General features: G+C 48.9%; 1 protein-coding gene across 2 annotated transcripts; it reads right to left on the bottom strand.

The window, feature by feature from the left end:
- Positions 1 to 3,174: 3,174 nt before the first annotated feature.
- Positions 3,175 to 26,473, bottom strand: LOC126575090 (uncharacterized). Of its 2 annotated transcripts, XM_050235627.1 has the most exons (10): positions 26,344 to 26,447; positions 25,949 to 25,986; positions 25,159 to 25,663; positions 20,326 to 20,747; positions 20,100 to 20,240; positions 16,501 to 16,638; positions 14,410 to 14,566; positions 10,356 to 10,724; positions 9,759 to 10,244; positions 3,175 to 8,184 (listed from the first exon to the last, which is right to left on the bottom strand). In XM_050235627.1, exons 4-10 carry the CDS (start codon positions 20,528 to 20,530, stop codon positions 7,368 to 7,370), a joined length of 2,313 nt encoding a protein of 770 aa, XP_050091584.1. In that variant the 5' UTR covers positions 20,531 to 20,747; positions 25,159 to 25,663; positions 25,949 to 25,986; positions 26,344 to 26,447; the 3' UTR covers positions 3,175 to 7,367. The 2 variants fall into 2 exon arrangements, with proteins under 2 accessions (XP_050091584.1, XP_050091583.1); XM_050235626.1 differs by lacking the exon at positions 25,949 to 25,986 and having other exon boundaries at positions 26,344 to 26,473.
- Positions 26,474 to 26,485: the final 12 nt, after the last annotated feature.

Here is a 26,485-nt window from a genome sequence, read left to right as displayed (position 1 = left end):
AACAGCGGCGGCCAGCCAGCCAACCAGCCAGCGCGCCCTTTTAACCGTGCGTATCAGCGGCGACTGTGCGCCGAGCGGGGTTGGCTGATTTAATTATGGTTCCCACCGGGCAAACCATTCTTGATTGCAGGTTGTCGGTGTTCTGAGGATCGACGACTAGCGGCGGGAAAGGAGGCTCGCAGGGGACAGCCCCAAGCGAGCGCCAGCATAAATCATGCCACCGTTAATAGATTGCCGACCCCCCTCTTAGGGTTCGCCTCGCCAACAACAACGCGTTCTATGGTTTCGTTCTTTTGCGGAAATCTATTTCAGGCAGCCGGCGGCAAGCCACAATACAAGGCCAGGACAGAAATCCCTCCCCCCTTTGCCCGTGGCTCGTGTCAGACCCCAAAGGTTTGCTAATCCTGAACCTCCGGGTGCTGGTGACGCCATTGGCCACCATTGGCTTTTCTGCTCAAAGTTGTTCCGTCATCAGAAATGATGACGATGTACGCGGTTTCTGGTTCCGTGGTGTGCTTGTGTGTGCGGTATAATCGGTTTTTATGTGACGCTTTGTCGCCGTTTTGGCCACTGTTTTTTTTGGCAAAGGAAGGGCTATTAATATTAACAGGAATGATATTATTATTACTCGGGCATCGTCTTCGGCTTCCGCCTGTGGATAGGCTCGTAAATAAATGGTGGCATAGTGGAGCTCTATTTTTGGTTTGCTGGCTCATCGGAGAGCTTATTTTGGAGTCCCGTTCCTTGAAGGCGATGATCCAGTTGACAGTTTATAGAATTATTTGTAGGTAGATGGTGAAATTCGGATTTTTTTTTATTAGAAACAGCAGATTTAGTGATACGAAAAAGGCATACATTACCTCTAGAAAGGTTTTAAATAAATGAAATACATAATCGTAGCATATCATGTTTTGATTTGGTCGAAACAAAAGGCCAACGTCCATGCTCAGCGGCTTCTGTTCCTCCACTAACCACACCTAGCACCCAGTCTTCAACCAAACCAAACCGAAAACCTTGACGAGGTCATTGGCGTCCCGTCTTTGGATTCACCTTTTCTTGAACCAGCACCTCTGGTGGAACTCCTTGCGGGTGCCCCGTCGTCCCATCGCAGTCCACCTAGCGGTCAGCATTTCCTGTCACGCAAACCAGCGGGAACGAATGGACGATGCTGTCGCTGAGCCCTAAACCGAACCTCTAATGACTTGTGCTCTCGCGTAGGTCTCATGCGGGAGTTCAAAAATCGGTCCGTGAGCTTGAGCGCGAGAAGTGTTGCATTAATAACGGAAAATTATACCCAGCGGTGGTGCCGAGGGGTGGTAGGGAAAGGGCGAAGAGTGACTGCCGATGTTTTTATCTGATTACGTGTCTCGGCCACTCGCGTAGCGTGTGGATTCCAGGGTGATCAATCTTATGTCTTTCGTCTCGGTATGTGCTTTGTGTTTGTGGCGAAGATGTAAAGTATGAGCTGCCAAGAGAGGTTGCCAAATAGATGATAAAGATTGCAATTTTCATTAGAAGTGAGTGCAGATTGAGCTTCATTAGATGCGCAGTAGAAGAGGGAACAACGTTCAAAGGAGTAGGCCATTGAAAAACGGACGCTTTCTGTCGGTTGCTCGGTAAACATCATTTCAATTTGCATAAAAATGTGTCTTCTAAACCACGCTCTGTGCGCGTTTGCCGAGGAAAAGAAGAGAAAGCACAAGGCATTCCCCTTTGTTACACCTTTTGTTGTTGTGCGAAGCAAATGCGCGGTCTTTCTCCCGTTGGTTGACTCACAACAACAGCATCGGACGTGGAATGTGGTGCTCAGTGAAGTCATTTCCGGGCGTCGCTTATTCCATCCCCAGCCCAGCGTGGCCCTTCTTGTGGTTTGTATCGTGGGCACAACGGGAATGCATAAGTGCAGCGTGTCTTCTGTATGCGCATTACTGTGTCCCTTCCGTTCTTCGTGCAATCCTAGGGCTCGTTAGCACGCTAGCTCGCCATGTCTGTATGTTTGCATTCATTGCTTACTATGTGCTTTGCTGACGCTGATGCTATAGTAACCAGAGGAAGCAAAGGGAAGCTGTTACTTTTGTTCGTTACTGCTGGCAACGGGACCATTCTGGCATCTCCGACAGGAAAGACACTCCAGATGGTTGATTATGGCACTGGGAACACCTTTTATTTATCTTTTCCCGCTTGCATCTGCCTGTGTGTTCTGTATCTGTCTTGTCGTGACAACTTTCTAGCCGTCCCGGGCCCGACCAACGCCCCACCCCTTAATCAGACGAAAGGGAGCTCTTGAGCGGTTGGTACGTTGCAATGTTCTTTCCATAAATATGCTTACCGCTCGCAGGGACCTTTAGTCTTTATCGCGGTTTATCCTCTTCAGCTTTTGCAGCTCCATTCCCTTTGATTCAACGAACGGAACGCCAACCGCTTTGTAACCGGTGCACGAACCAACCGAAAACCATAACCGGATGGGCGTCAGCAGCGGATGTGCATTTTTATAGGTGTTATCATCATTGCAATCAAATATGCATTACTGTAAACATTTTACGGTCGGAGCGCCGGTACGGAGCAACAACATACACGCCTCGTTGATCGTGCTCCTCGCGAGCACGGACCGTGGAGCCTTAAATGGAGCAAGCTCGTAAAGTGAGGAAAATATGGAGTGATCCATCACAATTTGCTTGCTCTGTTGTCGTTGTTATACGTTTAGAGGGTAAATGTTTTGTTTTTTTCGATATTCAAAACACGCTTTTCAGCATTAAGATATTGAGCGTTGATGGCACGACAACCACACGATGCACGCGAGCTGCAGAAGAGGTGCAGATGAATAATGGATTTTGTCAAGTGTGGTTCCGTTATTTGAAGGGAAACCTTTCCAAAACGATGATGACTTCATTTTTTCAACACTTACCTGCAGCTTTTATGTCGATTTGTGCAACGACACAACATTTTATGACGAAAAAAGAACCAAAAACAAATACGGAATACCATGCGCCTCCATCGAAAAAACCATGCGCCTCCATCGTGTGAATGATAAACCTAAAGGGGCTCGCTGCGTGATAAATCTGGTCGGTTTGCTGCCTCGTAACGATGTCCCAGCGTCAGTTCTCCAGAGAAATCACGGTTGCGAATGAGAAACCTCGCTCTAATCCACCGGTCGTACATCAAAACCACATTTATTTACTTTCTTGGCCGGCGAAGTGTAAGCGAGGGGCTCGCCACTGACCGTCGAGCGGGGAAAGGAGGGGTCCGTAGAGAGGTTCGCTTTCGGCACACGCTTTTCCATAAACTCTGGAGCACACTGGAGAATGCTTCAACAACAATTGCTTTGGCACATTTGGAGGAGGAGGAGGAACATGGGTGTGAACTGTGTTTGTTTCTGTGTGTTTATAGTGTGGTAGTGTTGGCGATAAAGTTTTGTAACATATTGGTCAACATACTTGTGAGGTGCAGAGGGATGCTACTTCATCGCCCGGTAGGTGTCGGAACTCATAATGTTTAACATCGTCTCAAGAGGACAATTCGTTGGCCACTGTTAGGTGTCGGTGTGTGAAGTATGGTGGGGTTTGTTGGAGGGAAAATGGGGAGATTTGAATTTGCTGACCTTCGGCCTGCTTGCACCGCGCTCGCACAAGCCACTACCACGCTTCGTAACAAACAACAAATACATTTTGAAGCTCGTTTTGCTACACACTCACACACAATCACATCTAATATCGATTGACTTTAACTAGTCTTTTGTGTTTTCTTTTTGTTTGCTTTCTTCGCTCAGCAGCAACAGCAGCAGCCCATCGTGGTTGTATAAAGGTTGTGTTCCTGTTTGTTAGTTTTTTCTGCTTCTTTTAACAAACGAATAGACACCGACGATCTAGCAAACATTCTCGTGAGATACCGCTACGGGGTTGCTAGGGGATAGGATAGGTTGCTGCTGGTTTGGGTGGCCTAAGGTATGTGACGGTGTGCTACGCTATGGTATGTTGCTATGGGCGACGGTAAGCGCGTCAACGCGACAACCTGCCAACTCGATGTACCTCGATGTGGATGATGATGATGATGATGAGGTGAAGTAGTAGTAGTTGATGACGCGTTTTACGATGTCGTATAGCATAATTCTCACTTCGCTGTGCTGTGATCGTATTCGTATAAATAATCAAATCGTCGGCTACGAGTAACCTCACACCGCCGCCCTTTTCGCTCAACAGTCGTTTGAATTCAATTCCTTTCTGCACGTTTTTGCACCTGCACCTTCTTCTTCACTTTGCGCTATCCGCCCTAATCTTCTTATGAAAACGAGGGCATCGAGCATAGGAAACCGTTTCATAACTTTGGTTTCGTTCTTTTCACTAAATCTACCGATTGTTAACGCAGTAGCGTACCGAGAACGCTGCCACAACAAACATTAAACTGCAGTTACAGTGTCACCGGAGTGGAGTTTCCTTATCAGCCTTCGTCGCACCCATGTGGCGTCGCCTCGATTTCTCATTAGTTTGGTGACAAGCAGCAGCAGACGCAGACGACAACGGTGGTCTTGAAAAGGCATCTTCTGTTCGCCTTTTTTTTGCCCCCATCTTCCGTAATCCAATCGATAGCAATGGCACAACGATTGCTCGCTCGACCTACGGGCGCTTATCCGGGATTTTTCTCGATCTCCACGGTTCCTCCTTTCTTCTGTGTTTGTATGTGTTTGTGTGAGTCTACTATCTGCTATATTGGCGGCACCGTGGCGGTAAACATTCGTTAGATATTGAATTTATTAGCCCCTGACTGGCTGGCTCGGCTGGCACCGGGGTCCCTAGCGTACATTCTGTTTGCTTCCAGGCCAAACAGACCGAAGGTTCAGGTGGAACCCCCTCTCTCCAGCGGATACGAACCGTATGGACCTGGCGCACTGATAACATCGAGCCCGAAGGGCACACAATTTCGATTTCACCACCATTTGGATAGGCCAATTTTTACCCAATCGAGGGTTCTTTTGAGGGTGCTTCCAACAAGGTGCTTCCAGCCAGTTCGCTTCCTGCATAATCATTCTGCCGGGCTGCCTGGCTGCCGGTTCGATTATGTTCCGGGCCAACATAAGCTTAGATGCCGCTTTGCTCGGTTTCGGTGGTCGCTCGTTCAAGCGAAACGCAAGTAATTGACATTTTCATTGTTGTCTAGAGAGCTAGCGAGCACTGGGACTGGCGAAACGAAATCCAGTGCTGTGGCTGTGGCGCGTGTGAAAGTATTTGCTTTGCGTAACCATTCCGATGCCTCTACTGTCACGGAGTGAACGGTTTATGAGGATTTGCTTTAGAAATTAAGCGGGGGCTGCGGTATTAATTTTTTTGTGATACATATTTTTAACATTTTTCCATGAATGCTGATCCTTTCAAGAACATTGTGTATTTTTTTTTGGATCAATCGAAGCAAAACTGACCAAGTTACAGATGTTTGAAAATCCGCGTTTCATACAAGGCTCAATGCAGCGCGCTTCTTTGAAGAGCGTTTCCCAAAACCAACGTTTTCAAAAACTGCTCGATCGGTGCCGATTTGAAATTTTTAACACATAATCTGTACACTCTTTGCCAGGTAGTCTCGTTGAGATTTCATGAAAATTGTTGATACTTTTTTTTAAACAAATGTTTAAAAATCGTGTTTATAGGGAAAATGACAAAAAGTATGACTTATTCAACTTTAAAAATCTGCCAAAAATCGAAAAATAGGAAAATCAAACAAAAACTTGACGAGACCTCCTGGATAAACTTATAATCTTTCAAACGAGAAGCGATTTGTATTCTTCTGATGACTCATCACGCAGCTACGATGGGCACCGTAAAAAGTATCTTTCCGCAGACAAAACCATCAGAAATTTGATCCCATAGATGATGTTTTTAATCAATCTTCCCCAAAATAGAACCAAATATTCTTCAAAAGTTACAGTTTAATATGACGTACGCTTGAAAGAATAAAGTTGAATGGTTACGTCACAAAAATCGTCAAAAATGATCCTTGTTTTGGTAAGAAATTACCGAAGCCCCCTTTAAAGGAAGAAACTTGAAGAAGCATAAAAAAAGCACAAAAATAACAATTGAACGATCTGCGTTATCTTCTGCAGTGCATAGAGTGTGCTGGAACCACCTAAAGGATCGCACATCATTAAAATTCATTGTCGAAGGGCACTCCCTTTGAGAGATTATAAAGCTCAAGGGTCAACTTCATGCCAAGCTCCTCCCCCCGGAGACAACTTCATTTTTAATTTGTTGCGGTCAGCATCATCATCCTTCACCAGGGCCATGAGATCGCTTGCCGGATAGGCAAACCACACCGACGATGTCGACGAGATATCGGCTTACGTTTTACTTTCCGGCATCGGACCTCACCCTCTATTTCCTGATAGTAGTTTGGTGACCATGGCCATGGCATGTGCCCTCAGTTTGTGGCCAAAAAGTTTCACTTGTTCCGAGTGTTTTCAGGTCCGGTGAGGGGACAACCGGTGTCACCGATAGTTGGCGAATACTTTTAACGACCACAACGATGTTCGTTGTTCGGGGCTAGATCCCCTTTTGGGGCTTCTGCTGGTGTGCTGCAGCTTCATGTCAAGGCATGTTCCGGACAAACACAGTAGAACGAGCAGAGAGACACTGGGATGAAAGTAAATTCCATTATTGAATTGAAGGATCCATCTGTTTGCTGATGCCGGTTAGAACAGCTTTTCAGCTTTCCGTAACATTGTCCCAGGTACTTGAAAGAGAGAGAGAGAGAGAGAGAGAGAGAGCTCCTGAATCATTCTGACTTTCGGGCGTACACTTCGATGAGCTTTAAATTGCACCAAAAAAAGGCGGACCATAAAAGGGACACAAAAGGACAGCGACACGAATCGCATTACGCCGCTGTCAGCAGAACTTTCTGGTTGTCTTCGAACATGAACCGGAAAATGAAGCGACCGGTCATGTAAAAGTGTGGAAATGCAGGTGGAAAACGCCCTTCCTGTCCCAGTCAAGAGAATAGAGCGAACGAGTGGTGAATCAGTGCACCTCGGGGTTACTAATGCATCGAGATGGAACCATAACCGAAAGCATTGTTCGGAAGAAGGGCTTTCTTTTGCTGATTCCTTCACGTTCCAGCTCCAAACAGTTGGCAAAGGACGCCAATCTTGGCTTTTGGTTCAATTCTTCTTCAACACAAACAAACATTCGCACACAGCACACAGCGCCACAGCCGCACCTAGGTCAAAGGATATCACATTCCAACCAGTTTCCGCTGACACTTGCAGAATACTGACACCAAGTGTTCGGGGAAACGTGTTCGGCAGTAACACATTCCGGCATAGCATCCTGGGAATCACAACATCACACCACCCGTTCTCCGTACCATTCCCTGCGCTTTCCTCTTTTCTAATCCTGCTTCATAACCTCGCACCGCTCTAGTGGCACATTCTCTTCCTGCTCCTGCTGCTGCTGTTGCTGTCCGGTGGTCTTTGATTCATTTCCTTCATCACGCGCCACTTCCGGTTCCTTTCCACCCGGATCCGGTGGTACGCAGGATGCTGTCCCGGTGTCCTGCTCCTGCTGCTTCTCGTGCGGTGATACCGGTACCGGTGATATGTCGGCCACGACACTAATCGTGTTTGAACCCACCTTCCGGTACTCACCCGACGAATCGGTGATCACGGTGGGCGATTCCGTGGTCACATCGGCCGTTCCTACCGGTCCCTCGGAGGTCAGTGGCACCGCTGACGCCTCCGTGTTCGTCGCTGTCACCGGATTGTCCGAGAATTTGCTAAAGTTTTTGCTGCGCCGCTCGTGGATCACCTCGATCGAATCGTAATGGTCATCGTCCCGGTGGTGATAGAAGTTGGGAAACCGATTATTACCGGTAACGCTGGTGCCCGCCCCGATGACGTAGATCTGATCGTACTCGTTGCTACGCTTTTTGGCCGCAATCTTTGGTTTCGGTTTGCGGAAGCTCTTCGTTGAGTTGCTCCGATACAGGAAGCGGTTCTGTGGCTGGGCTGGGGCGTGTTCCGTGGTGTCACCGGCCGCCAGAACGAGTGAGTCCGGTCGGAGTGGCTGGTTAACGACGGAGACCGGTTCCGTTGACTCGTCGTGATCGGGGCTGTCCTCTTCGGGCACGCACGGTTCCAAGCTCGATTGACAGGAAAGATTGCGTTGACTGAGCTGGGCCGGTTCCGAGCAGATCGAGAGCTGGCTCCTGTGATACAGAGAGGCAGAGAGAGAGAGAGGAAGAATAAGGTTAGAGTACACACTAATCCGGTCATTAGCTTCGAGTCGCGTGACGGAACGGAATTTAGCGTGACGCGCGCGCACCCGCCGGCCAAGTACACAAAATGGTGGACAAGGTGGAAATGGTGGAATGGTTCGTTCACCCTGTTGCACGCTGATGTTTACACGGGAAGCCAATTTAGTGGGGATCACTTTCGCTTCACGCACTCGCTACGTGCCTGGAATCCACGTCCAAGGGCCGAGTGCCGAGCGAGAGAGCGGTTTTTGCCTTCGGTTCCCATTTGTTTTCCCCCCTTTCTCCAGGGAATTTAAGATGGGGGCGAAAAGTAAAGATGGTGGCCAAGGTACAAAGAAAGTCATCAAATATGAATGGCAATGGCAATTCGGTGCGCGAGCTTGAGCTTGGAGCCCCCCGCAGATGGCACAAGCATAATTTAAATTCTTTCCCATCCAAGATGGCGTTCCGTCGTCGCGGTCGTCGTGCGCTTTCTGCATTTCATCTGTTAAAGTCTCATTCGCGTTCCGTTTGCTCGGTTGCAGCAGTCGTAGTAGGCCATCAAGCCAGCCAGCCAGCTAGGGACGTCAAAAATCTGTTCGCAATCAAGAACCGTTTCGCGCTTATGCTTACGCGACCGAAAAGCGCGCCCAGGGAAATCAATACGAGATCACCAAAGCCCGCCGGCCGGCCAACCTTTTCGGGCCAGACCGCAAACATGGAAAAGTGCTGGTGGGAAAATGTTGGTGGACCTTTTGCCCTTTTTCCCACTTGCGAGACATTGAACCTTTCCGTGCGTAAAGGGTCACTCGCGCCCACCCTCAAACAAACGGTGTCCGTGTGGGCGTTCCCCTCAACCCCCCAGGAGTAGTAGTAGGAATGTCCGTGTCGTGGGGAATTCTTTGTTTTCGTAATAGAACCCCTCTCGATTCCCGGCTCTCGGAACTCGGCTCCTTGGTAAAACGGAAACTCGGGCGGTTGTATCGAGGCAAATCCGAGGAAATAGCCCCCCCCCCCCCTCCCACCGCTCGGAAAGGCGGAACGGGTTTGGAATGCGTAGGAATGGGAAAATCTTTTGCCTCGACCACCACCACTCAACAGATGACATGGCGAGTTTCGGTCTCGATTTCGGTTCCGTATGGCTACGATTCAACCGTCAAGGAAAGGGAAGGAGCGGTAGGAAGGGAAGTATATAATTTGCTGGCTAGCCAGCGTGCCTGCGAATGGGTTGGACTTCCTCCCTCCCGTGCGGGGGCGAATGGCCTTTGTTCTGTTCTGGTTCTTTGACCAAACCGGACCGACCAGACTCGGGCTGCTGATCCCCTTGAGGTCAATGAAGAGCTTTTCGTTAATTAAATTAAAAAAAGGGGAATACCTCGAGGCCGTCCAGCCGAGGGTGCGCCGGAAGAGGACTCTCATTTTCTCTCAGAAATCGGGAAAAGCGTTCTATTTTGAGGCGTGCGTTTGGGGTTTAGAGGGTTCGAGGAATTGTAATAATATCTTTTGAAATAAAACAAAATCTCTAGAACATCTGAGCGACATCTTACCGACACTCCCGGTCGACGGATGGGGTGGAGATGATTGCACTACCCCCAGTACCAGCACCACCACCTCCTTTCCGTGGCGTCAAACCGACGGACCGTTCCGGGCTGTTAATCTCGAGCGTCGACGGTGCACCGCGGGAGTCGACACTTGGCGTCTTCGAGATGGTTGAGGCACGTCGGCTGCCGCGGTTAAGCTGCTTCGAGCCAACTGACGCATTCGATACGGTCGAGGCACGTCGGCTGATGGCCGCAGGTGGTTGCTGCTGCTGCTGCTGCTGCTGGTGATGATGGTGATGCGTGGCCTGCTTCGGACTTCCCCCACCGAGCACCAGTTCGTCCTTCTCGATTTTCGTTTGACGCGAAAGGACGTGCCGGCGTGCCGTATCGGATCGTTTGGTGCGCTGCTCTCGTAGCTTATGCACCGGCACGATCTCTCCACCGCTGCATCCGTACTGCACCGAACCATGGGAACCGGCTTGATGGAGCGTCCTGTGGATGGAAGCGGAGAATGGTGGAATTTACAATTCGTTTACAGTGACAGGCAGCGTGACTTTAATGTAATTCCAAAGGAGCGTGGAAGCGACTCCTCCCTGGCCTTACCGTACGAAAGGATCCGGTTCATCGACCGACAGGGCATGCCGGTGGAACTGTAGCATTCCGGGGTGCAGCAGTCCACCGCTGCCAGCGACCTCACCCCGCGTTGATCTCTGCACCATGCTGCTTACTCGCGTACCACGATGATGCGGATGCTGCTGGTGCTGGTGCTGCTGCTGATGGTGATGGTGATGTTGCCGATGCTGCCCGGAACCACCGAGCAACTCCGAGCGGATATTGTTCGCCGGTGAACCGCTGGCGAGCGACGGAACGCTTAGCTTGTCGCCGTACAAATTGGGCACGGAACCGCTCCGTGACACCCGGCGGTTCGCACCTTCGCTCGGTCGGCGCTGCTGGGGCGACGATTTCGGTGTCCTGATGGTCGGAAGGAAGTGAAGTGGGAAAGACGGGATTGTAAGACGAGCTATAAGAAGCGCAAAGCGGATAAGAAGTGGCAGTGTAACAAGCGAGCAATTCATCATCAGCGAGCCCGTGGATGGCTTGGTCGCTCGAGGAAGAGAAAGAGAGCTCGAAGACAGCCGACGAGCTCAACAACGCTGCCGCCGCCGTTGGCCATTTTGTTGGTACCGCTTGCTATTATTATTATGATTAGCGCACATAATTCACATTGATTAATTGACACCCCCAGGCCACCATCAACAGCAGGGGGACGCCGTTTTTGTCGGATGATGCTTGGAGGACGAATCCTTCCGGATTTTCGGTGTCCCACGCCGACCCAAATGTTCAGCAACTTTCAAGATGTAGTCGAGAAGGGTGCTTGTGGTGCTCGACAGCTTCACGAATTATAATGAAGTCATTAGAGCCCAGAGAGTCCAGACTTTTTGTGTCCTGTGTCCGCGTTAAAGCTCATCACAAAGAAGTCGGAAGTCTGGGCGTTTTGTTTCTAGCTTCTTTAGATCCTGTTTTCTTTTCCTGTTTGTATTGCACAGCATATTTTGCTAAAGGATAATGAAAATTTAGTCTATAAATTAGCATCTATTGCAACACGATTGAGGGCAAAAATAGTTGAAATAGTTTGAAATAGTTTAGCTTCTAGAAATTGAAGTAGCATAAAATGAAGCAACGACATGGATATGACCATCACAACAGGAATGTCCTGATAATCCAAAGAATTATGCCAATATTATTACATGAAAATCATGTATTCCATTGATTGTGGCGTCACTTTTATGATATCATGATTAAATCATTCTAATGACCACACGAAGCGTCATATTCAATACGAGTCCATCGGAATGCTTGCATTCTAAATTCAATTTTTTGGACAAATACCTTCCAACATTCATCATAATTCATCGTCCTTCGCCCTCAGGTTATGCGTAAAAAGCGTAAATCCTGTTTGTTTACCTTGCAATTACACGCATTTGCAGTGAAATACCTCCTTTCTCCACACCACATCATCATCATCATTGTCAGGACGATTCGTTGGCTACAGTCCAGTACATGATTTGGACAAGAGCATAGCAGGAGACCGAGAGATAGAGAAAAGGGAGCATAAATCCAAATCCAACGTTTACACTTCCACACTCACGCAAGCCAAGCAAGCTCTGTACGAGGTCCAATCCAGGCACCCAATGGTTGCTGCGCATCGAGCGGAACAAACACATTGTGTGTACAAGCCAAAGGCCCGAAAGGCGCATAGTGCGATGGCGTCCGGTGGTAAGTGAGAAAGGAATTTTCATTAGCAAACGGGCAAGCATTCCAACGAGCAAACCCATTTCCAGGGATGGGCATGAAACGATTAGACAGTTTACTTGCCTAGCCGCCGGACCACCGGTGGAGTGGAGCAGATTTTCGGATCTAGTAGCTCCAGCAACCACATTCTCTTCGGTCAATGGTGAAACAATTCAATTAACACGAGCCAAGGGGGTTACTGAGGTGCTGCACATCGTTTGCTAGACCTTTCTTATGAGTTACAGGTTTGCATGAAGATGCAGTTCATTCTAAAATGTCACACAATCCTTTGCTAATACTTAGTTGTGTAAGCTCAGGACTCAGCGAGTCCGCAGAACGCGCGGCGCATAATTATAAACATTCTGATGGTTAAATGTAATCATTTTTCACAAAAGGTTTTCCTCGCTGGCTGGCTGGCTGGCAACAATGACCGCAGGCGGATTGAATTATCCTTAATAACACGTCCGCAACATGCTTGTAACCCGATTTTAGCGAGCCGAGTACCAGAGCGAAGGGTCCGAGAGCCATGGCGGGAAGGGGCAAAATTACTCCGACGACCAATCAACCCATTTAGATCGTAAGGTCCACCCGAACCGTGCCGGGCCAGAGAGCGGGCTCATGACACCATTTGTGTGCTCATTCCTTGCGAGCGCTGGAAGCGTGAAAACGCTTGGCCCAACGGAACTGTGCCGAAGCGTGGAGCACCGAGCGTGGAGTGCGCGTCCGCGGTTGTAGCCGGACCCGTAATCGAGCTCGTCCGCGATACTTGTTGTTCCTGCGATTTTCCTTCCTCCTGTTCCTCGTCCTGGTCCTCATCGTCGTGGTCGTTTGTTGATTGTGAACATGCAACCACTGCGCGCGGGGGATTGGTACGCGGCTGATGGGTTGGTCAACATAACAAATGATTCTCATGCTCACACCCGGGCCGCCCCGGGGGTTTGGTTGTGTACCGAGCACAAAGTCACGACAATCAACGTCGGGCGAGTTAATGTCCGAACACGGTGCCAGTGATGGGCTGTTGGGTGCACTTGATAAGATATAGGGCGATGATGACGATCATGATGTCCCAGTTCTGAGCGCGTTAATGTTGCTGAGCGACACCTTCAGCAGGGCCACTGCTCTCGGTAGGTCAATCGACACTTTCTTTGCCAAAAGCAAACACGTTAAAACGACAAACAACAACGTTTGGCAGTAATAACTCTCGCAAAGGATATGCCTGTGAGCGCTCGAGCGGTTATTCCACCGATGGCCACGGGAATGAGCGGAAAGAAATGGTTTCTTCGCTTCAAACGCAGTCAGAGAGAGGGAGAGAGAGGCAGAGCGGGCTGGTAGCACCCTCGAGTACACCGTAACGTTCCGTTTGAATTACCGGCGATCAATTTCTGCTTCCTTTCCTCTTCCTTCTCCTCCACCGGCGTATGCCTGGGAGGCACCGGGCAGCAGACATGCATCAATTTGTGGCTACTGCTGCCAGTGGTTCGTTATGGCTGGAAGAAAGTAATATCGATTTGCGTCCAAAAATAGCTTCATCTTCTTTTTCGGCTCCAGTGTTCGAGGCCACACCGCCTCCCTCGGTGCTAGAGGATGTTCCGTTTCGGTGAACTTTTTATTGTTTTGCTCTGGTAGGAATGTATGGAAATTTGGAAAAAGTTGTTACACACGCGCGTTCCTCGAGAGGCTGGCCGTGGCCGTTGCAATTGGATCCAGCGTCAGCGTCAGCGTCTTTGTGAGGGGTGCGGTTTTATCATGTTTTTGACGATACTGCGGTATAACTTTCTTATCTAACGAGTCAGCCAGCCAGCCAGCCAGCATCGTTGTGGCGTTATTGCGGTTGAGCGCAAGTGTGTTTCAAACGAGAAAGCGCTGGATATCGGCGGAATTGAACGGTTGGTATGGCGAAATCACCATTTTATAAGAGATTCGATTTTTTTTATCACGATACTGGGGACCTATTTGGATTCCAAGGTTACGTTTAGTTCTCAAGAAGATGCTGAGACAAATTAAACTTATTCCAACTTCTCGAAACGGAATTTGCCATCTTCAAAACTCTCCACACAATTGCTCCAAACAACTAAAGTTTCACCTGGAGTTGAGTATTAACTTCTTGATGTCAAAGTTGTGGATGGTCGAGACTTGATAGTTGGCAAACTAACTGCACATGTTGCCTTCCAGTTTCTGTACTCGATCACAGTCCGAAACTGACACAGGAATGTGATTAAAAAGAGCTCAAAACAAGTTCACTGCATTCGCCGACTCGAAGCAATCAATCTTCAGTTCGCAATTAAACGCAATCAACGTCCGATACTTAATTCTCCCCCTCCGAGAAAGGCACTTCCTGCCGTCGTCAGCGTCGGCGCGCACTTACCCTAAGGCTTTCGAGAAGTGCACTAGCGCGGCGGTGAGTGCCTTGCGGTCCGGGACCTGCTCCGTCGCTGGCGATGTCCGGAAAACGCCGAGATGTTGCTCCCAGCGGGCTGTCTGCGCTGCCGTGATCAGACCCGGTCCCGTTCCATTCCCGACTCCTGGAATAAAAGCATGTAATCATGAGAGAGGGAAACAGAGAGATGAAAAAAGCAAGAAAAGAAAAGATATAAAATGGTGGACCATGGTTGTGGCCATGCTTTTCGCCAATAATAGCTTTGTGTTCTCCGTTCCAGGTCGCCGTTTAAGGTTTGTTTGTCTCGAACACCGCGGTTGCCGTCGGTGTTGATAAAAGACAAATTTGGTTTTGGTTCGGTTCGTCCTTCTGGGTGGATCTTTGGAGGATGCCAGCGCAGTCTTCACTCCTTATGGGGCGCAGTTTTGAACGCACACGTTGTCCTCCCACTGATGGTGCTGCTCTTAAAGCGAATACAACGATAAAGTTTCCAGTAACTCATGATGCTGCTAGTTTCCGTAATGGTGCTGGTGGTTGGGCAAAGTTACCACCACGTTTATGCCACGTTTATGCCAAACTTTTGCCATCCAGCGGTCCTCTGTAGTTACCAGCAATTGCACATCATCAGTTGTGAATTTTGCTGGAGTGATAGCTGCATGTACTTGGCTTGATTTCTTGTCAGTTCAAGTTTTAGTTACTCTCTAGTTGGTAAAGACATTCGTACACACACCGATAACCAGACGACATGCCAGCGTAATGGTCGAAGTTTGTCGGCACCGGCGAAGTGCACGGCCATGTCCAATTTGCACGCTTTATAGAATAGTTTTGCTTCGGCAGAAAGCTATAACTGTTGATCTTTCCGGTGAACTGTGGGCAGCATGACGAAGCCTTTACTGGATGGTCTGTCGGTGGTTTCTATGGCGACTGACTGGCGATGACTATTCTGCTAAAGTCCCTTAAACTTTCTACAAATATACATGGATCGAACGGTTTATTCAACTACAAGCCAATGTGGTCTGTCTCTCTTCTGCTCCAGGACTCAGCAGCATATGTTTCAGGACTCTCTATTGACTTATGAAGCTTCCTCTTCGTTCCAGATGAATGAAACTGCCTACGGATGAGATGCGATGAGATGTCCTGCTTAAATTTTCCCCCACCCCAAAAACCTTCTTTCTGGTCACTAGCATCATCGTCGCTCTTCCGTAGCGCTACGTCGAGGAGCTACTCAAACGAGTCAGTTTCTGCTGCCCCCGAGGCGATCCGAAACGAACTCACCACCAAAGGCACCACCACGGTAGCATGGCAAAACATCAGCCAACCATTGTCCTGTGACCACCAGAGAGCGATGAGAGCGCACGGCTGGTGGGGCGCTCGTGTCCGGCAGCTATGTAAACCATTCCGTTGACAGACCGACCGGTCGGTGGGCTCCTGGTTCGTCCTTTTGAGGTTAGTTTTGTCGTTTATTGTGCAGTCCAGGCCCCAAGCTGATGGCTGATAGTTGTGGTACAGCGGGAGCGGAAAGTCTTTTGGCTTTCTCGTTGGTTTCCCCGTTATGGGCACCGTTTTTTTTATTACTTCCTTCTGAATAAGCGAGGCAGGGATGCTCTGTTGATTTGCCGGAGGGCACGCTACCGTTACTAGCGCGCTCGTTTCCCTGGTTACACAGTTTCCAAGCATCCGATACGGTTCTAGCTGCGGGCTCCATCGGGTTTTGCGCGCGTTGTTGCGTTTCCAGATGAGTGAACCGCGAAGCGAAGTTCGCCCGAAAGATGGGAAATCATTTTAGCGTTACCGAAATCCGCTGTCCATCAAGGTGCTACAAGGTGGTTGATCTCCTGTTCACCAACAAACAGAGAGAGAGAGCGAGAATGGATCTCCAATCCGTTACGCTTCGAGCACGACAGCCCGGTCATCCGGTTGGCTGACAGTTTGCGGGATGGCGCGCCCTCGCGTACCCTTCTCAAGTTGATGCCTTTGCCCCTAATAAGCTCGTCACTTTTGGTCACTTTCCGGGCAAACACAGGACCTCTGGAGAAATTCGAACTACCGCTCAAGGTGAATGGCAGAGTGTACGCTTACCTGTAGAGCGTCGGGATGTGTTCTGTCGGCTTGGGTTCCGGTTCGATTGGCTGCTTAGTTTAAACCGGGCCGGCACTACCTTGGCCGCCGAGTCGCGCGCTTCAAACGTCATCACGCATGAGGCTACTACGATGAAACCTAATGGAGGAGTTTTTTTTTTGTGTTGAAGCGAAGAGCAAAGAAACGAATAATTGAGTTTTGAAAATGGCATCGGCCCGTCCCAAATGTTTCTGAAGCTGCGATTGAACCTCCGTAAGAGAAACGAGAAACCAACCATACGGTGATACCTAGACGACGACGAGGAGGACGCGAACGAGTTTCAAGAATTGAGAATTTGCTTTTGCGAAAATCCTTTTTTTGTAGTCACGCCGACTATTGCTGTCACGTTATCGAGTGTCATTCGCTACTCCACACAGCTACCTTCACGCTGCTCGTGCTGGCAATGGTGGAAGGACACATTAACATTTCAATTTGACGCCAAACATGCCCGAGACACATCTTTTCCATTTGTCGCATGTTGGTCGGTCGGTCGGTTCGGTGAAAGGCGCGCTTGATTACTTTTTTTTCTGCCCGAGGCAAGTGCGTCCGCGCTGTACCGTGCTGCTGCTTTAGCTCGAGGCCTTCCCGGCAGCCGGTACCGAAGAATAGCGCAGACAGAAGGTTTTGCTTGGGGAAAATGAAAACGGAACGGAAAAGTAAATGGAAAACAAAGCGGCAGCAAGCAAGGGATTGAATTCGAAACATGCAACATGTGTCAGCAAGACGGCAAACACAGTGGCTCACCACGGGGACTTTAAAGCACGAGCAGTAACAGACAGTGACAGTGATACGCACCGTTGCCGCCAGACGCTGCAAACGGCAGCGGCACCGAGAGGAAAGCATAATTAGCAAAACGAACCAGCAAACACGCATGTTTTCGGTGATGTTGATGGCTGATGGATGGATGCTGGATATTCAGCGCTGTTCGTGGCTCGTGGAAAATGGTGAGTGGCAGGTGGGCGCATGGTGGGCGAAGAGTGGGCGGGGAAGATTACGCCCAGTGGCCCAGTGGAGGAGTAATAACTTGGCAGAAGGCAAATCCAATTAGCCGTGTCTTTTCATGGCTTGCTGGCGTTATGGTCGCTTGGATGAATTATCTTCCCGTTTTGGTAGACGGTTTCATTTGATGGCACGGCAGCTGGCCATGGTTTAGCCAGCGCCATAGTTTCCTGGTAACAGGATTAGTTGCTGCTACTGCTGTTGGCCACTGATCTCATGGTTGCAATCCTTGAGCGCATTAATGCAAATTACCGCAAATGGAGTAGCTTTCAGCAAGTCTGCACCTCACTTCTACACTTCTCGGCAGTAAATCCTGCATTCATGACCGACTGCTAGCGTAGTGAAACAATCCATCTTCTAGGTATCCAATAAACAAGACATCCATTCCCGAATCTCTACAGCTCAGCAACTCAAAAAGAAGCTACTAAATCGAGCTGGCACATCCGTCACTATTCACACGCCAATGAATTTGTCGTCAATTTGCAACCAGACCGACCGACCCCCGAAAGTACGACCAAAGTGGGACCCCCGGCCAGTGCCTCGACACGATACTTTTTCTTTTCACGGCCACCGGGCACAACCCGGATGCTGACGATGACAAGGGATACCAATTTGCATATTATTGTCGCTTCGTTTCCTCGCTTTGAGGCGCATTGAAGTGGTTGAGGAAAGGACACGGGTGTTGGCTGGCGCTGGAATGCGTTTTCGGTGTTCCATTCGGTGTCGCTTCGCCTTTTTCCGGATGTCACACTCACATCCATGCTGTGGTGTGGTGAGGTGAGAAAAGATGTCCGGTGCCGGGATCGTGCTCGCTTTAAACATATTATTCTTGCTCCCTATGCTCCCCAGACCCCGATAACGATAGTGGTTGGCAACTGGAACCAGGGGTAGCAAGAGGAGACCCTAACGAGGAGAGGAACGAGGGAATCTTCATTTAATATTCCAACAAGTACAGGTCGTCGGATTTGAAACCATTTGCAAACGAAGAGCTTATAGGGGGCTGCCAATAAGGTTGTCGGTCCGTTGCTGAGGAGCTTGTTTTGTGAATTTATTTCTTTAATTTATCGTTGTCTCTGCAGCACGGAAGTCGACGTCTTGTACGGTTTGATGTTTGCTACAAGAGAACCCATGCGCAACATCTTCTTGTTGGTGTAAAATTATTTGTCGTTGATCTCACGCGTTGGTGCCAGAAATAGCAACAGAATATTCATATTTTGCAGCATTTGCCTTAGCATCACCACCGTCAAAGACTGTTTCATCTTCAGCCCCCCCCCAAAACATGATGGACGGACACGAAAAATATGCGTCGCCGGGCACCGTGTCTACGCGTACGAATCCAATATCCTCGCTTGCGACCCAGAATTTATGTTTTTCATTTTGATAACATCATCATCAAGACAAATGTTTCGGGCCAGGATCCGCTGGGACCCGGACTGCGATCATGTAAAGTGAGCAATGAGACAGAAGGTGGTCCCCGCACCTGCAGTCAGCACTTCATTAAAGATGAATTTTTGGCTCGTCCCCACCACGATGGAGAGCCCGGATAGCGATAACGTTTTGCTGTGCGCATTGGAGGAATGATAAAGTGAGCAAGTGAGGTGCGGGTTGTCCATATTTGCAGCCAATGGGTAAGTACAGGGTGCGCCATCAGGATGTATCCTATTTTGAAGTTGAATAACTTTGTCATTTTTCAATCGATTTTGACAAATAGGACAGTTTCTGAAACTTCAATCTATGCCATTTTAGTAATGCATCACTTCACGTTAAAAGAGCGAACTGAAATTGTCACACTTTACATTGAAAATAATCGGTCAATTGTGAGAGCTGCGGTCGAGCAATGGATGATGAATCCTCGTTCGCCGCATATGACGGCGCTGGCTGTTTTTCTGTAGTTCTATTTGAAAAATAAGGTTTATGCCAACATTCCGAAGACGATGAATCAATTTAAAGCAAATATTGTAGCCGAAATTGCCAAAATAACTCCGTAAATGTTGTCAAAACAATGTAAAATGCCCGAAAAAGAGCCTCTTTTTGTATGTCGAATGAAGGCGGTCATTTGATCGATATCATATTTTGAATATGGCACAATAAATGGCCCTAGAATAACCTAAATAAAACTGGTTCATTTTTTTTAATCGGCTGAAAATGGCAGATCTATTCAACATTAAAATAGGATACATCCTGATGGCGCACCCTGTAGAATGTCCGGATGAGTGAGATTCGTATGGAAGCTAGTTTCCAGTTGAAGTTGATCATGCCGAGAGGAGCAGCGCACCTGCGAGCAACTTATGAAATGTAATTACGCCTTCATTCATCTTCATGCTGCGTGATATGATAAAAGTTTTTCCCTTCGTTCCGGATTACACCCTTAGAACAGAGTAAAACATTCTAATGAGCAGCGCGAGTAGAGAAAGTTGGTGGCTAATCTGTTGCACTATCAAACTTGTTGCGGCCGAGTGTGCTCGCCCACCTACAGCAGTCAAGGTATGGTTGGTTGCGGTTGTTCTCTCTCTCTCTCTCTCTCTCTCTCTGGGAACTACGGTTCGTCTGCATTCACTTACCACCGACTCCCATGATGATTGGACCGACGTAGGACAGATTGTTGAGATGCAGTCCCCGGTGTTCATTTTTCACGCGTATCGTCGACGTGCTGCTGTTGCTCCGTAGGTCCGACAGTGACGGAAAGTTGTTGGCATAATATCCTACCGAATGGAACAGAGTGACCGTGAGGGTCTTTGTGTGAGGTCACTTCCGGTCACACGGGAGCTGTGCTGGCCAACTACTTACCAACCGTGGCCATGCCTCCACCGACAGCCATGAGCACCATGCCGAGGACGAGGGCACGGCAGGCATGCCAGAGGCACCGGGAAGTCATCTTGCCCCGGACCACCTGCACGTTCCAGGTGGCACCGGACGCCGGATGGGCCCGCCGGAGCGGACCGAGCGAAGCTTTTCTGCGACTTTGCCATTGCGAACCGCCACGAGCGTGCATAGCATAGCCTCAAGGCACTGTACCGCGTTCACCACAACCAACACACCGCTCCTCCTGTTCCCTCACCGCTAACCGTTCACCGCACCAAACACCAGCAGGAGCGGCAGCATCGGGACCGTGACATCCGTCGGTAGCACGCGTTTGGTCTTTTGTGAGTTTTCCACCAACCTGCTCGTTGGTCGGTTGGTGGACCACGGAGCTGCCCCAGTGCTTGATGCTGTGGATGAGGAAATGAAGCCCATTACATTGCTGATAAATGTTCCGGCGTAATTCCGGCGAAAGTTGTGCAGCGCTGGACTTTAGAAATTAGACTTATTGTTAGCGAGGGATTAAATGGGATTATACGCGATGGTTTTACATGAGGACTCTGCATCCAATATTAGGTTTTGAAGTTGTAGAACAAGTGCTCACTTGTGGACCACAAGGAAATGTTTCATTGAAACTCTGAACTGATAAGATACCGAACTAACTAAATGGCTTCTCTGGATTCCCAGGCTCTGGTTCGCGCGCAAATGGAAATGGATATTCAAATTGGTGAAAATGCTTGTCAGATGTAACGTGTTACAAACAATCTCACACAAAGTTCCACACCTTCCACCATCATTATTCAAATCGAGACAGGACTTTGTGTTGCAGTAAACAAACAAGATAACGTCTGGTAACTGGCCTGGCCTAACAGTGATGACGAGGACGCCACAGAAAAAGGGCGCTTAAAACACATTTGCGTAATTTCAGCGCCGTGCGATGAACCTCTGTCTGTCTGTGGCCGCAAAACAGGAATGCAATCTCATCCTTGGACAAAAAAAAACAAAGTGGAGATTTCCTATCCGCCCATCGGATCAGGACGCTGGTGAACCTCATGAATATGGCCGGTGTCCCGGTGAGGTGAGCTGAGAAAAACACTTTTATCACTTTGACCACCCAATGGTGAATGGTGCGAAGGGAATGGTGCCGGATGATGGGACCACAGAACGACGGGTTTTTTGCTATGCTCCTCCCGGGGTGCGCCCCTGGACGCCGATTGAGCGCGGCTCAATAAAAACACAAAATCGCTCATAATGCCTCGCCCGTGGATGGTGGCGACGAGAGCGTGAGAGAGCTGCTGCTGCTGCTGCTGGTCTATTCGTGGCGTCCAGGCGAAAGGACCCGAGACCACCGCGGAAAGGGGTGGGGAAATTTATGTTTTCCAAAACCACCCAACCAATAAAATCAGAGCCGAAATGGCAACAGCAACGAAACCGAGCGACCACCGAGCGAACGACCGACGGACCGCGACCGAACCGCACGTTTAGATGTTTTTTGGGGGTTTGGTTTTGAGGGTGGACATGATTTGTGACTGAATGAGATGGCTCTCACTCTAGCTCTTTCTCTCTGTCACATTCCTTTGAACGCAAGTTAGCTGCGGGAGGGGCGGACGGGGTGCGGATCTGTTTGCGTTATTGAAAATCTCGGTGCGGACAGCCACCGGGCTGACTATCTTTGGCGCCGTAAGCACTTCATAATTCGTGGTTTAAGGTCATCGTTTTAGCATAATTGGATTCAGTGGGGCGGACAGGGATTGGTCGGTTGAATTGAATCGATTCGGTCGACGAAATAATTAACAATTAACGTCGTGGGTCTACGTGAGGGGGAAATTGTTCCGATTCTTCTTATCGTAGTAGCCGTGTGATGGATGTTGAGCGACTATCAACGCTGAAAATTGCAAGTAGTCTTCGTAGTAACCTATGGAACGAAAAGGAAGAGAAAATTCGGTGGATCGCTTTTTGCCTTGAAAATGAAATTTTGAAACACATTTTCTTAGGAAAATAGTTTCAAATGCATTTCACAATCGAATAATTCTTCTCTTCTCTCTTCTCTTTACTCTTGATGAACTACAGCATACTAGTAACGAAGAGCAATCACTGCAAGGCCCTCCTTTTAATGCAGTAACTGCTAATGCCACCGGTAATGGAGTAACTCTCATCTCCCATCTCTTCTTTCTACATTATATCATACATAAATGATGCTTCCAAGAGGTCGTGAGCATCGCTTGCTACCTTCTCCCACAGCACCCTCTCAGGATTTATCAGTAAATCTCTTAAATGAACTGTTAACTGCGCTCTTATACCCTTTGCGGTCTCTTTGCGTAGCAGAAGAAAGTCCAACTGTCACTCACGCGAACGTGCCATCGCCAGCACCGCAAAAAACGATAATTCACAGCAAAGAGGCACCAACAGAAAGTTAATCAAACCGCGGAGGAGTGGTAGGTAATGGGGCCACCGTATCTCAACCGGGAATGTAACCGAACTTGTTAGCAATTCTGCTCACGCGTTTGCACGCGCGAATGTGAACCACGAAAAGGGCACCAAAGTGCAATCACTTGGCGGATGGTTTGGTGCCATTCTCTTCATCCTCTTACCCCCCCCCCCCCCCCCTGGTTTTATCATCGAAATAGGCCAACACCAGCTGGCAGCAGCTGGCAAGCGGTGTCGGTGAATTTCGGTTTTTTAATTACCCGGAATGCTGCTTTAAACTACAATAAAAAGCAGAAGTAGCAGCAGCAGCAGGTACCGCAGAGCAACCAGAGCTCCGGCATTGGCCAGGGTGTTGACACGTTCAGACGCTGGCACGGGGCACCCGGATCGCGCTGGTAATAGAATCACAGGGATCGGTTTCAGCACCAAAAGCGGCGTGGTCCTGCTGCAAGGCGCTTTTTGATGCGAAACCGTGGAGACCGCGGATCGGGGCCAATATGCTGGCGTGTTAAAATATTAATTGGAACCCCCGGCCGACGGTGGCGAAGGACCTGTGCGTCGCCGAATGGAACGCTCGTTCGCTTCAGGCTGGCTGGCGAAGATGCTGACGGCTTCTAAGGCCTAATGGAGCAATAGAGATAATGGGACGATAATGAGTACAATGAGTACGGTGAGCCATTTATGCTGGGCTCACCGGAGGGGGGCTTAGCACACACACCGACATACAGCTCCCTTTAATGGGACCTCGGTGTTCGGATTTTCGCGAGTCCAGCGTACAGCCGAACGAAATCTCGGAGCTCAGCCCGGTTCATTAGTGTGTGTTGCTTTATGTAAATGCAGTTCTCCCGGTGACCCCGGGGTGGCCCGTTATGATCCACAACGGTGCAATTATGCGAGGAGTCGGATGGAGGGGCAATGTGCATAACTTTTGGTATTATAAATGCCCTGGGCCGCGCGCGTGTCGTGATTTTACGTTTCAATTCAACCTCACGTAATCACACTTTGATCTTGAGCTGCTGCCCCACCAACTTCGGAGTTGGTCGAGGGAATGGGTGGTGACCGGCCAACCGGAGCCGTAAAGGTCATTGTGTCTAGACAGCTTGTGTACCGTGAACTTGCTGTCGTTTGGATAATATTTTTCTTTTATATTGTTCACAATTGTTGATGGTCACATGAGAAACTGTGTGATGAAATTTGGTAGATCCAGGACGAGGGGAAGAGGGGGATTTTCTCAACATCCACCACATTTCCAAAACAAACCCCTGAAAGTATGCATAATTTTACGGGTTACCTGGCGTCTCCATCATGTGGTTTCAACTAAGAAGCAACATTTTTTCGTTTTTTTGGTCGCTGCGACCAGTTGTGGAATATTCTATAACAAATTTACCAAAAGTGTTGGTGACTGGTGTGATTTTAAACTTGCGAAACGATGGCACGTATCAGCGTGCCTGCCTGGCTGATGCTAAAAACCATCAACACCAGATGAGCAGGGTATTACGTGGTTCACCTTTACCATATCGCCGAGGCCAGGTGTCATCAGCAGATCAGCTGCACCCGCCTCCTGAGTTCACAGCGTAAGCAGCTGTACTCGGTGCTTCGTTGCTCTCTCTCTACCTCCCTGTCTCTTTCTCTAAACCTAGCCACTCGGTACCATTTCCCCGGAGCGATTGAAGTTCTGTAACGGACTTTTCATTTTTCACTTCCTGCGCTACGCTGCGCATCTGCTGGATCCGTTCGTTTGCTTTTGGGCTTTTCGTTCATTTTTTATTTCTTTACTTTTTTTCTCTCTCTCCCTCTTCCAAATTAACCCCCAGCAGTCTCTGGTGGAATGAATTTTCACATTTCACAGCATCCGGTGACTGCTGCTGTTGCTGCTTCTGCAGGTGCAGGAAGTGGTAACCGGTACCTACAGGGTTCAGCATGTAACGAATAGCGATCATACCGAGTTATGATTAACTGCGAGGCGCGTAGAGGAACGTAGTAGGCCGTTAATAGCGCCAGCGCCAGGAAACCAAAGCAGGCAAGGAGTAGAGGTGTGTAAAGGATGATAAATGGTAGAGTAGAGGGTAGCGCTATGGAGTCCCCTGGAAGGTGGATGTGGAATTATTTATTTTAACGCACTTTTCACGAGCTTAGCCCACACAACCGGTGTTTGTGCCACCGAGAGCGAAGGTAAGCAGAGTAATTTGAAGTTACGGTAGCACCGCTAAGCCGATAAGCTCGCTAAAGGGTCGTTGCGTCGCGTTAAAGATGGTTTCATTTCGTAAAGGATTTAAGTGGCAATCAGCTCGAAGCTCGGAGTCCGCGAAATTAAAACACTTTTCTAAATTAATAGTAGAACCACGGTGTCTACTTTGTGGACGCGATATTTGCGCACCAGCAACAATCGCTTACCGTTGGGAGTTACTCCACGAAGAAGTAGGCGCTTTCAATCACCGCACCAAATACCACCGCAAGCGATGTCTCGAGTGAAACGAGTAAGCCGGAGCATCAGCGACCACACAGCCAAGGAACAGACTAATTAACGAAGCGACAGACGAATGCGATTCCTTTGGTTTTTTTCTTTCTCCTCGTTGCTTCACTTATCACTGCATGTTTTATGGCTAGCTCGTTTCTCGCGAATCACTTTACATTTCCTCCAGACGTTGAGCGGTACACGGCGGTGACAGAAATTAGCGCGGTAAAACGTGCACTCCGGTACGGCGAACGAACACTCCCAGAAACAGCCAATTAGGCAGATGAAGTGAATCCGGATGGAATAAGCGCTCCATTATGGAATGCTGTTTGATGGTTCCAGGAACTGGTTCGGTCGTTTTCGCGTTTCTTCACTTCACCGCGGAGTCTGCTATCGCGTGGAAATGTGTGCGCGAGTGGTTTCGTTGATGGAAAATGGATTCGCCTGGAAAAGCATCGGAAGCAAATCATTCGCTAATCAGGATTTTATTGCTGGATTTTTCCAAACGTTTTTTTGTACAACACTTGGAATAGCTTTGCACATAATTTTCACATAAATATAGGGATTATTATGGAACCATTTATATTCGCGCTGCTCATGGAAGATGCACGAGATAACGTGCAATAATGTGGCAGCAGCATGTCACACCACTAATCGGTCACAATTCTGATAAACCATTAGGACATCACAAATCACACCAACACCAGACTGTGCAGGGGTGACACTTACACAAACACACGCACACATACAATGCAGAGAAGAACCAGCTAAATAGGAAAATCGAACGAAACCAACGTAGGTTGACACACTAGTAGCAGCACCAGCAGTATCCTGTAAGCTGCCTATTAATATCCATAAATCTTCCCCTGGGAGGATTGTTGTTGCCTTTTTGGGCTGCGTGGCTCGCTGGCTCCATTTTGGATGCTAGAGAACCCTCATGCAGCCTCCCCTTACAACCCTCTTCCGATGCTTCTCCAGCTACACAGCAGCGAATGCGCAACAGTTGCTCCTAGATGTATGCAAAGGACGACCGAGCGCCCTTTCGCAACATCGCAGCAACCGGAGCAGCAACAGCACAGGGCACAGAGTAAAGGGGAAATCATTCAACGCCTACTTGGACTCACGTTTTCAATCCGCTATCACGAAATTAAATGTAACTTTTATGCTTCCACTCCCGTACCATCCCCGCCCGTTTCGGCCAGGATGAGGTGAATTACGGCACTCGCGGGACCTCCGCGCTACGGTGCGCTCAGGTGCAACCGAGAT

This window comes from Anopheles aquasalis, chromosome 3, assembly GCF_943734665.1.
Source record: "Anopheles aquasalis chromosome 3, idAnoAquaMG_Q_19, whole genome shotgun sequence".
In the NCBI taxonomy this organism is placed as follows: domain Eukaryota; kingdom Metazoa; phylum Arthropoda; class Insecta; order Diptera; family Culicidae; genus Anopheles; species Anopheles aquasalis.
This window is presented reverse-complemented; position numbering and strand designations above follow the sequence as displayed.